Source organism: Oncorhynchus mykiss, chromosome 7, assembly GCF_013265735.2.
Source record: "Oncorhynchus mykiss isolate Arlee chromosome 7, USDA_OmykA_1.1, whole genome shotgun sequence".
Lineage (NCBI taxonomy): Eukaryota > Metazoa > Chordata > Actinopteri > Salmoniformes > Salmonidae > Oncorhynchus > Oncorhynchus mykiss.
In genome coordinates this window covers 80329796-80342295 of record NC_048571.1, presented here as the reverse complement: position 1 = coordinate 80342295, position 12500 = coordinate 80329796, and the positions used below count along the sequence as shown (strand labels likewise).

Here is a 12500-nt window from a genome sequence, read left to right as displayed (position 1 = left end):
AACCAGGAGATATCACAGATGTAAGTCTGATCTCTGAAAACACTTTCCTAGCACTGCTGTCTGATGTCTTAATAGCAGATCTTTATTTAATTTGCAGGCAACCCCTCCGTGTCTCTCTTTTCCCACCTATTTAATGGTTGAGGAAATAAGTTGCGTCAGCACACTAGGCCTATGTGGATTATTAGTATTGTATGCCTGTATTACTAGAGGCATGTGCCATGAGTGTGCAGTATTAGTGCCAATGTGAGAATACACTGGACAGGACCATGGCTGATTTTATTCTCCCTGCTGTGAAAGTGGATTGTTCTGTTAATTACACAGTAACAGAGGTCAGGGCCAGGAATGCTTTGCTTGTAGCAATGCAGCCTATTAATGTCAATAAAAACAATTAGAAACATTTGTTCAGCACCTTTCATACAATACATGGTGGTTATCAAATGAACTCCTAAAACGGTAAGTGGTCTATGTAATTAGGCCAGGGTAAGCTAAACCCACAGTCTGTTACGCTTGGTTAGGGCTGGCCCATATTTCGGTCATAGTTAATAGTCAGGCTTGGATAGGGTTTGCAATGCATTTCACTGCACCTTTTTTAATTTTCAGTTTATTTGGTCTGGCAATATGGGTGTAGCCCACTCAGAAGGCAGAAAGCCAAACACAACAAATCTGTCCTTTCCTCATTCCCTCTTAGAGACATATTAATGACTCAGGGCTCTCTCTCTCTCGCTCTCTCTCTCTCTCTCTCTGTTTCTGTCTCCCTCTGTCTCTCTGTCTGTCTCTCTCTCTGTTTCTCTGTTTCTCTCTTTCTGTCTCTCTGTCTCTGTCTCTGTCTCTCTCTCTGTTTCTGTCTCCCTCTCTCTGTCTCTCTGTTTCTGTCTCCCTCTCTCTGTCTCTCTGTTTCTGTCTCCCTCTGTCTCTCTGTCTGTCTCTCTCTCTCTGTTTCTCTCTGTTTCTCTCTTTCTCTCTCTTTCTGTCTCTCTGTCTCTGTCTCTCTCTCTGTTTCTGTCTCTCTCTCTCTGTCTCTCTCTCTGTTTCTGTCTCCCTCTGTCTCTCTTTCTGTCTCTCTGTCTCTGTCGCTCTCTCTGTTTCTGTCTCCCTCTCTCTGTCTCTCTGTTTCTGTCTCCCTCTGTCTCTCTGCCTGTCTCTCTCTCTCTGTTTCTCTCTGTTTCTCTCTTTCTCCCTCTCTCTGTCTCTCTGTTTCTGTCTCCCTCTGTCTCTCTGCCTGTCTCTCTCTCTCTGTTTCTCTCTGTTTCTCTCTTTCTCTCTCTGTCTGTCTCTCTGTCTCTGTCTCTCTCTCTGTTTCTCTCTCTCTCTCTCTCTCTGTTTCTCTCTGTTTCTCTCTTTCTCTCTCTTTCTGTCTCTCTGTCTCTGTCTCTCTCTCTGTTTCTCTCTCTCTCTCTCTCTCTCTGTTTCTCTCTGTTTCTCTCTTTCTCTCTCTTTCTGTCTCTCTGTCATCCCAGGGAATTGTACACTGAGACGTACATTTTTTGACAACAATCCATAAACTCATCATCTAACTTCAATCAACACACTTTTTTTAATGGTAGTAAAACGTTATTGACACTTTATTTTTCTCTTTCCTCTTCCTCAGGTCGTAGGACCAAGAGGACCTGGAGGCCCTATGGTATGGAAAGCATTTCAACAATTTCCACTATGTAATAGGTGTGAATTTCCCACATGTATTAGGTGTGAATTTCCCACATGTATTAGGTGTGCATTTCCCACATGTATTAGGTGTGAATTTCCCACATGTATTAGGTGTGCATTTCCCACATGTAATAGGTGTGAATTTCCCACATGTATTAGGTGTGAATTTCCCACATGTATTAGGTGTGCATTTCCCACATGTATTAGGTGTGCATTTCCCACATGTAATAGGTGTGAATTTCCCACATGTATTAGGTGTGCATTTCCCACATGTATTAGGTGTGCATTTCCCACATGTAATAGGTGTGAATTTCCCACATGTATTAGGTGTGCATTTCCCACATGTATTAGGTGTGCATTTCCCACATGTAATAGGTGTGAATTTCCCACATGTATTAGGTGTGAATTTCCCACATGTATTAGGTGTGAATTTCCCACATGTAATAGGTGTGAATTTCCCCCATGTATTAGGTGTGAATTTCCCCCATGTATTAGGTGTAAATTTCCCCCATGTATTAGGTGTCAATTTATCCCATGTATTAGGTGTGTTTTTCCCACATATGATAGTGTTAATTTCCCTCATCATGTTCCTTAATTATTCCACCACCTTGGACCAGATCCCTAGGGTCCCTTATTAAAAGTAGTGCCCTACATTGGCAATAGGGTGGATACTCACTAGTCTCTCCTCCATCCTCAGGGCCCCCCAGGAGAGCAGGGACCACGCGGAGACAGAGGAGACAAAGGCGATAAGGTGAGTTTTATAGCAGGAGATCCTTTCCGTGCCATTCTCTCTCTCTCTCTCCCTCTCTCTCTCGCTCTCTTTCTCTCTCTCTCTCTCTCCCTCTCTCTCTCTCTGTCTATCTGTTTCTCCCTCTCTCTAAGACTAAACAATGCATAATTCAGAGTCTAAACTATTCCTATTGGTCTGATAGATAGAGAATGCTCTGGTCAGGAGGAGCTGCTGGACTCATTGCTGGTCTCAGCAGCAGCATCAGCAGGCTGTCATTGGAGGAGCAAAGCAGATCCAGCTCAATGCTGTCATGTGTAGTTTCCATTAGGCCGTGTCTGTGGTCTGGGTTGTTTAGCAGATGTGTGTGATGAAGAAGAAGATGAAAAAGAAGAGGAGGTGTGTGTGTGAGGCTGGTGGGAGGAGCTATAGGAGGGATGGGCTCATAGGAGTGTCTGGAATGGAATCACTGGAACGGAGTCAAACACATAGTTTAAATGTGTTTGCCATGTCTGGTACCATTCCATTGATTCCATTCTCAACATTACAATGAGCCAGTCCTTCTATAGCTCCTCCCACCAGCCTCCTCTGGTGTGTGTGTGTGTGTGTGTGTGCGTGTGCGTGTGCGTGTGTGTGTGTGTGTGTGTGTGTGTGTGTGTGTGTGTGTGTGTGTGTGTGTGTGTATGTGTGTGAAGCCGTAAACCTGTGGCTGTCAGGGAACCGACAGTCCAACCCACAGCCACGTGTGTGTAATAAATCAGTGATGTTAGGATGGGGAGAGAGAGGCTGTAATGACTTTGATCATTGTGGTAATCTGTGTTAAACACCAATAGTATGTCAACATCATGGCCTCAGCCCCAGTCACAGCTCCAGGCCAGGCTTCTGTGATGTTTAAATATGTGTTTGTGTATAATATTTTGGCGGTACGTAGGTTATGAATATGTATTCTTGAGGTTGTCTGAAAGGAAGATTTTTTTTAACAAGAGATGTTCTGATTATGAAGAAAGATTTGTCCCACAGTGCTGTTAGTTTGTGTGTTCAGACTGTCGTCTAATGAGAGTTTTCTAAGGAAATGTTCTGATTATGAAGACCTTGTGTACCTCTGTATGTCAAATCAAATTAATTTATTTCAAATGTTCAAATCAAATTAATTTATAAAAGCCCACCTGCAAGCAATGCAGGTGTAGAAGCACGGTGGCTAGGAAAAACTCCCTAGAAAGGCCAGAACCTAGAAAGAAACCTAGAGAGGAACCAGGCTATGAGGCTATATGTCTGTCTGTCACAGTGGAGGAGGTTGTTTGTTCAGGTTCCTATTTAATATAATAGTTTTAATGAGAGATGTTGTGTTTTTGGTTTTATTTAGTCTTGTATTTGGCCCCAAGCTTTGGTTTAATTTAGGCTTGTGTTTGGCCCCAAGCTTTGGTTTTATTTAGTGTTGTATTTGGGCATAATGGTTTTAGAGGTAGGTAGGTAGGTAGGTAGGTAGGTAGGTAGGTAGGTAGGTAGGTAGGTAGGTAGGTAGGTAGGTAGGTAGGTAGGTAGGTAGGTATGAAGGTGAATCCATTTTCTCCAGTCTGCCTACACTAGTTTAATGAGACATTTTGTTGAAGACAGGTCTCTCACATGTTCTTCCTTCAGGACATCATATGATAAAAGAAGACAGTTTCTGTTATTGAAGAACAGTCTAGATTAGAGAAGGTTGGTTGGTTGTTGTGTCTGTAGTGGATGTGAAACTGGCCCATTGGTTGGTTGTTGTGTCTGTAGTGGAAGTGAAACTGGCCCATTGGTTGGTTGTGGTGTCTGTAGTGGATGTGAAACTGGCCCATTGGTTGGTTGTTGTGTCTGTAGTGGAAGTGAAACTGGCCCATTGGTTGGTTGTTGTGCCTGTAGTTGAAGTGAAACTGGCCCGTTGGTTGGTTGTTGTGTCTGTAGTGGAAGTGAAACTGGCCCGTTGGTTGGTTGTTGTGTCTGTAGTGGAAGTGAAACTGGCCCGTTGGTTGGTTGTTGTGTCTGTAGTGGAATTGAAACTGGCCCGTTGGTTGGTTGTGGTGTCTGTAGTGGATGTGAAACTGGCCCATTGGTTGGTTGTTGTGTCTGTAGTGGAAGTTAAACTGGCCCATTGGTTGGTTGTGGTGTCTGTAGTGGATGTGAAACTGGCCCATTGGTTGGTTGTTGTGTCTGTAGTGGAAGTGAAACTGGCCCATTGGTTGGTTGTTGTGTCTGTAGTGGAAGTGAAACTGGCCCATTGGTTGGTTGTGGTGTCTGTAGTGGAAGTGAAACTGGCCCGTTGGTTGGTTGTTGTGTCTGTAGTGGAAGTGAAACTGGCCCATTGGTTGGTTGTTGTGCCTGTAGTGGAAGTGAAACTGGCCCATTGGTTGGTTGTTGTGTCTGTAGTGGAAGTGAAACTGGCCCATTGGTTGGTAGTTATGTCTGTAGTGGAAGTGAAACTGGCCCGTTGGTTGTTGTGTCTGTAGTGGAAGTGAAACTGGCCCGTAGCATGTTGGCTGGAGTACATTGGTGACATCACACCATTGGTGACGTCACACCAACTGCTGCTGATATAGTGACAGACTTGTCTCTTGCTCGGTTGGCTAAAATGGTTGGCTCTGAGTGACATGTGCACAGTATTTGCTTATGCCGCCAATGATTTTACTTACATAACTCTGGTAGATTTATTTGACAGGGACAATGCACCTGATCTCTGTGAATCTGGCAAGTTAGCTAATAGCTAATAGTCTCTGACCCAGCCAGGGGAACAGGTAGTGGTTAGCTAGTGCCAGATGTGGAATTGGAATTGGTTTGACTTTCTAAATTGACTGGAATTTAAATGGAATTGACCCCAACCCTGGTTATAACATTGGATATAATGTCCTCAGGTCAGGTCCAGCATGTTTTCATCTTTGATAATGGAGATTTTTTTACTTTTACAATTACTGTTTTTAATTCACATTTTCAGTCTACAATTTGCTTTTCCAATTTGGCATTTTTGTATTATTATTTTGTACCTGCTACTATAGAAACATTTGCAATTAAGTCTTTGTTTGCACCAAAATGAAAGAGGAATGAACACACACAGTGTTGTGAACACATTCCTTCAATGATCATTTGTCAGAGCATGCAGTGTGGTATGCTGGGATTCTCAGAAAAAATGTGCTTCAAACATTTTGACCTGCCAACTTTTTCCTCTGGTTGTTGAATGAGCAACATCTCATCTCCAGTAACATACCGCTTTAGATTCTACTATTGAGTTTTAATACAACTTTAAGTACATAGACATAACAATCACACGCTTTGACATGAACTGTCTGTAACACGCAAAGTCAGACATCAATGACTCACAGCAAAGGGCTGGTTGACATCATCCGTTGACTGAGGGAATAGTTTGCCAACCCTTAATTTCATGTTGTTATCAGGAAGTGTTTGGAAAGGACACAGTTGGTATTAGGTTGCTGTAACAATATCTGCCTGGCCAGGTTGTAATCATGTATCCCAGGTAGTAACATGCCCCAGGCTGCATCATGGAATAGAGGCTGTTTACATGCTGGATTTCTGGATTTTTTTGCTCAACATTTTTTTGACTGTAAAATCAGTTGTTTTTTAAATGAATTTATTTTCAATGAATAACGATACAAATTGGTGTTCAGTTGCCAAGTGGGATAGTTTGAAAACAAGTTGCTCAAATAGTTACTGCAGTGTCCTAAGTGATCAGAATCTGATCCACTGCGTATGAATTCTTCTGGACTTTATCCTGACATTATCCTGACTTTTTCTCAGTAAAGTACAATTAGCCTAGAATCAGCTAGTTTTAGCTGATGACATGGGACTACCCTGTACAGAACAGCAGCACCTTCATATCTGGAAATAGTCATTTTGAAAACAAAATGGCACCTACTGTACCTCTCTAAGAGAACTGTCAATGGATATTATTATTGTCTCACATTACTGAAGGGCAGTTTCATGTCCCTGACTTTTCATCTGAAGTATTAGGATTACCACACATTTTTTTTCTTTGCAATTTTTGTGGGATTGTATTATATTTAAAGTTTCCCCTGTGAAACAACTTATTTCTACTGTGACTGCCAAAGAAATTGATTTATTTGATGTTGAAGTGATAGCGTTCAAAGTTCAGTATTTTTATTGTCCATTTGGGATAGAATTTGAAAGAAATACAAAAGCTTTCAGCTTTCGAGGAAGATACCCTATTGAGATGACATGCTATTATTCATCTAACTCCTCTCTCTGTCTCCCGTCTCAGGGCAGTCCCGGGCCCCGTGGCAGAGATGGCGAGCCTGGTACCCCTGGTAACCCCGGCCCCCCCGGACCCTCAGGACCTAACGGACCTCCCGGCCTTGGAGGAGTAAGTATCTCTGCAGAAAAATCTGAAATAGCAGTTATATAGTCCCAAAATATATCAATGTGTAAAAGTGAAAGCACATGCAGAGTGCAAAATGGACGTGCTTTCGTCTTTTATGGATCATGGAGGTGTATCTCAAAATAACAAGGCGTGGGCTAGCTAATTATATCAATAAAGACGTTGGGGTTGAAAATGGGAAGTGAAAGGGTGTAATAGTGGAAAGGTGTAATAGTGAAAGGGTGTAATGGTGAAAAGTTGTAACAGTGAAAGGGTGTAATAGTGAAAAGTTGTAACAGTGAAAGGGTGTAATAGTGAAAAATTCTAACAGTGAAAGGGTGTAATAGTGAAAGGGTGAAATAGTGAAAGGGTGTAATAGTGAAAGGGTGTAATAGTGAAAGGGTGTAATATTGTGAGATGTTTTGCACAGAAGAACTAGGCAAAGAAACGGCGGTATAGTGTAGAATGGTGGGATAGAGAGAGACACGGTGGAATGCTTTTCATTCCTGGTGAGAGAAGAAGGGAGGAAGGAGAGAGAGAAAGAGGGAGGTGGCTAGACAGGAGGCAGCATGATAGATTTGGGGAAGGGGAGAAGAGGGAAGGAGGGAAGGGGAGGAGAGGAAGGAGGGGAGGAGAGGAAGGAGGGAAGGGGTGAAGAGAGGACGAAAGGGAGGAGGGGAACGGGAGAAGGGGAGAAGTGGGGAGGAGAGAAAGGGGAGCAGAGAGGAGGAGAAGAAGGGGAGCAGAGAGGAGGAGAGAAAGGGGAGCAGAGAGGAGGAGAGGAAGGGGAGAAGTGGGGAGGAGAGGAAGGAGGGAAGGGGAGAAGGGAGGAGTAAAGGAAAGGGGAGAAGAGGGGAGGGGCTTTGAAGAAAACACAAGGAGATATTTAGTGAAGGAGAAAGATGAAAATAGTTATCGTACACCACTCCCTGTCTCTACTGTTGATCTGGTATCCATCCCCTCTACCATCTACTGTTGACCTGGTATCCATCCCCTCTACCATCTACTGTTGATCTGGTATCCATCCCCTCTACCATCTACTGTTGATCTGGTATCCATCCCCTCTACCATCTACTGTTGATCTGGTATCCATCCCCTCTACCATCTACTGTTGATCTGGTATCCATCCCCTCTACCATCTACTGTTGATCTGGTATCCATCCCCTCTACCATCTACTGTTGATCTGGTATCCATCCCCTCTACCATCTACTGTTGATCTGGTATCCATCCCCTCTACCATCTACTGTTGATCTGGTATCCATCCCCTCTACCATCTATGTTGATCTGGTATCCATCCCCTCTACCATCTACTGTTTATCTGGTATCCATCCCCTCTACCATCTACTGTTGATCTGGTATCCATCCCCTCTACCATCTACTGTTGTTGATCTGGTATCCATCCCCTCTACCATCTACTGTTGTTGATCTGGTATCCATCCCCTCTACCATCTACTGTTGATCTGGTATCCATCCCCTCTACCATCTACTGTTGTCACACAGACAGAGACACACGGATCCTGTTTAGTCATGCTGTGCTGTCTGAGAGTAGACTACCATGACAGATATATGCCGACTGTTATGACGAGAGTGTTCAAATATTTTTGTGGTCATATTACAGTGTCTTATTGATGCCATTTGTCTTCCAACAGAACTTTGCTGCTCAGATGGCTGGAGGATTTGACGAGAAGGCTGGCGGAGCACAGATGGGCGTGATGCAAGGACCAATGGTGAGAGAGATTATGAGAAACATCATAACACCTTAATCCTGGCGCCATTTAACCAGTTTTCTCCCATCGGCTTGGGAGTAGTATCATTTCCCAGGTTTCTATATGTTCTCCCGTGGGATGCAAAACAAATGCAAGAATGTCACGTCTGGTCTGCTCTGACTAATGCCTACGTGAGACGAGCTTAGGTGAATGGGTATCAGAGTGACTCAACACCCCTCTATGGAATGTACCAGGGTTTGGTTTGGGCCGACACACTCCTATGGAGTGTACCAGGGTTTGGTTTGGGCCGACACCCTCCTATGGAGTGTACCAGGGTTTGGTTTGGGCCGACACCCTCCTATGGAGTGTACCAGGGTTTGGTTTGGGCCGACACCCTCCTATGGAGTGTACCAGGGTTTAGTTTGGGGCAAACAGACTTGGTCTTCATTAAAAAAAAAAAATTTGAGTTTACTGAAAACTCCAACGAGCTGGCTGGCAGCTGGCATCACATCCAGCTGGCATCACATCCAGCTGGCATCACCTCCAGTCTGTCAGCCAGAGGGAAAAGAAGAGCACACTCACTAGGAACTATTTTGGTTTGGAAACCCACCAAGCAGCGCTCGGCTGGCTGCTCCCACAGCGAGCTTTTGGCTAGCTGGTGTAGCTGAAGTCTGAGACCCAGTCACCACTGTGGATTGTACCCCATTAGAGACCTGTGGAGAGGGGAGCTGGGGTTGACTCTTCACTGCGAGTCAACACCCTACGTCTCTACCTACACCCCCTGGTCCCTAACACAGTGTCTTCACTGAGAGGCAGTGGTCCACACCACCCAAACACACACACACATACAGTCCCCAAACACACACACACAGACTCCAAACATTCACCCACACTCCGCCTACGAATGGACATAGAGCACCATTGATAAGCCGCTAGTCCGTTGCGGCGGTGGATTTGTCCGCGGTGCGCCCTGCTGAAAAGATGACTTTCATTCCCTTCCTACTGTTGTTGATCTGGTATCCATCCCCTCTAGCATCTACTGTTGATCTGGTATCCATCCCCTCTACCATCTATGTTGATCTGGTATCCATCCCCTCTACCATCTACTGTTGATCTGGTATCCATCCCCTCTACCATCTACTGTTGATCTGGTATCCATCCCCTCTACCATCTATTGTTGATCTGGTATCCATCCCCTCTACCATCTATGTTGGTCTGGTATCCATCCCCTCTACCATCTACTGTTGATCTGGTATCCATCCCCTCTACCATCTACTGTTGATCTGGTATCCATCCCCTCTACCATCTACTGTTGATCTGGTATCCATCCCCTCTACCATCTACTGTTGATCTGGTATCCATCCTCTCTACCATCTACTGTTGATCTGGTATCCATCCCCTCTACCATCTACTGTTGATCTGGTATCCATCCCCTCTACCATCTGCTGTTGATCTGGTATCCATCCCCTCTGTCAGTAACTGCTCTGTGCTGCCTCAGGGAAGTTTGCTTTGGCTGCTGCCCTGCATTTCTCCACTATAATCAGTCTAAACACCAACACTATGAATACTGTGTTGTAGAGAGCAGAAAAGGTTGTCTTACTGTTGTCCAGGTGCCATTTCATGAGTGGAGCAGTGTAAATCACATGTTTTATTATTTTAACCTTTTCGTTTTTCTTAGAGAGAATGTCTAGGCTGCGACTGAAATGCCACTATATTCCCTTTATAGTGGGACTACTTCTCCCCTACTTAGTGCACTGCTTTAACCCAGTACCCATAGATCTCTGGTCATAAGTAGTACACTATGTAGGGAATAGGGTGTGATTTCAGATGCATTCTCACTGATCAGGTACATTTTCTCATCGTCTTGTCTTTGGTCATGTAATGATTTTCTCTGTGTGACAGATTTGGCTCATCACCTGTGTAGAATGTGAAACGTCTCTCTGAACTCTGAGTAACGATGCACGATGACGTTGAGCTGACAAGAGTATTACACCTACTGACAAGACAAGTCTTTATAAACTGGAGGAGATTAACGTTAGAGGAGATTAACGTTAGAGGAGATTAACGTTAGAGGAGATTAACGTTAGAGGAGATTAACGTTAGATCAGTGAGCAGCGCAAGGATTACTTTGAAGATTTATGATCTTATTAATGAAGAAACAAGGTGGCTAACGTAGGTTTCAAGACTCCAATTCAGAGTACACTTCTGGCCCTGATCTCTGAACTACAGAGAGAGAGAGAGAGAGAGAGAGAGAGAGAGAGAGATACCGAGAGAGATACCAAGAGAGATACAGAGAGAGAGAGAGAGAGAGAGAGAGATACCGAGAGAGATACCAAGAGAGATACAGAGAGAGAGAGAGAGAGACCGAGAGAGAGAAAACAGAGAGGGAAAGAGATACCGAGAGAGAGAAAACAGAGGGAGAGAGAAAGAGAGAGAATGAGAGAGGGAGAGAGATAGAGAATGAGAGAGGGAGAGAGAATGAGAGAAAGAGAAAGAATGAGAGAGAAAGAGTCTGAATGTGGAATTCCAAAATGATTTATGGTTCTGACAGGCAGGAGGCAGAAGGGAGACAGGAAGCAGGCAGGAGGGAGACAGGAGGCAGGCAGGAGGCAGACAGGAGGCAGGTAGCAGACAGGAGGCAGGCAGGAGGCAGACAGGGGGCAGGCAGGAAGCAGGCAGGAGGCAGGCAGGAGGCAAACAGGAGGCAGGCAGAAGGCAGGCAGGAGGCAGACAGGAGGCAGGCAGGAGGAAGGTAGCAGACAGGAGGCAGACAGGAGGCAGGTAGTAGACAGGAGGCAGGCGGGAGGCAGGCAGGAGGCAGACAGGAGGCAGGCAGGAGGCAGACAGGAGGCAGGCAGGAGGCAGGCTAATGAGTTTGTGTTGCTGGGGGGAAGAAGCCAATAATATGTTTTCTAACACAAGAGAAGAGAGAAGTTCAAGTGGAAAAACACACATCTATCTCTTCCTCCTCCATTCTGAAATATGTCAAAGTTCATTATGAAAATGAGAAACTAACATATTTTTTAACGTTTTTTAACGTTTTTAAGATTGGTTGAGGTTGTGATTATTTTGTTATTGTCTAACGTCTCGTCTGTTTCTCTTTCTCCCCCAGGGCCCTATGGGTCCTCGAGGGCCACCTGGCCCCTCTGGAGCTCCTGTAAGTACCTGCAAATAAACACACATACACACACTCCCGTCTACAAGCCCTGAAAGTTATAACCTTATATAACACTGGGTACTGTAGATGCTCTTAATGTAGATGTTCACAACCACCTTCAGTTCAGCCCAGAGCCATATATAAATATATAATCATATACAGATATATAGTCTACTGGTACATTATGATATGACTGTGGTTCTTTACAGTAGTTTGTCCCATAGTGCTCCCTCAAAGAACTTCACAAAGTTTTGTATTGAGTTGAATTATTAGTCAGTAGTCTAGTTCTCTTCATGCTGAATGTGTATAGATGAAGGCCTGAATCAAGCACTGAATGAATACATGACGGGAAACAGAAACAGAGAGTCTATAGCATAACGTAAACACAGAGTAGACATTATATATGGTTACTATGGTTACTGCACACAGCAGAATGGTTATGGTTACTGCATAGCAATCAATCAAATCAATCACATTTATTTACAAAGTCCTTTTTACATCAGCCGATGTCAAAGTGCTGTACAGAAACCCAGCCTAAAACCCCAAACAGCAAGCAATGCAGGTGTAGAACACAGAGTAGACATTATTCCACACACTGTAGGTTTATTTGTTCCTGTGCTGCATTCCCTTCCAGAGGAGGAAGATGGCATTGAATACCTTCATGTCCCAGCTGCACACTGCAGGGGTTTATCCTACCACAGACAGACAGGCAGACATGCAGCGCAACACCTGACAATATACCTTTCATAGAGCTCGGTGGGCCATTCCCCTCGGCACAGCCAGAACTGGGTTCAAATAGTATTCAAAGTGTTTCAAATACTGTAAACATTTGCTTGAGTCTGCCTGGAGAGCCAGATGGATGGGGATTACAGTTTTGCGACTATTCAGTTAGTCCTATTGCTCCAGGCAATCGT

General features: G+C 44.4%; 1 protein-coding gene across 3 annotated transcripts in view; it reads left to right on the top strand.

The window, feature by feature from the left end:
* Window positions 1-12500, top strand: part of LOC110529043 (collagen alpha-1(II) chain) — a 91767-nt gene that overhangs the window by 10711 nt on the left and 68556 nt on the right. For all 3 annotated transcript variants that reach the window (XM_036984180.1, XM_036984182.1, XM_036984181.1), the window contains 6 exons: window positions 1-20; window positions 1589-1621; window positions 2342-2395; window positions 6627-6728; window positions 8373-8450; window positions 11542-11586. The exon at window positions 1-20 is cut by the window's left edge and continues 13 nt beyond it. In XM_036984180.1, the coding sequence (XP_036840075.1) occupies window positions 1-20; window positions 1589-1621; window positions 2342-2395; window positions 6627-6728; window positions 8373-8450; window positions 11542-11586 (332 nt within the window). The remainder of the gene's footprint in view (window positions 21-1588; window positions 1622-2341; window positions 2396-6626; window positions 6729-8372; window positions 8451-11541; window positions 11587-12500) is intronic.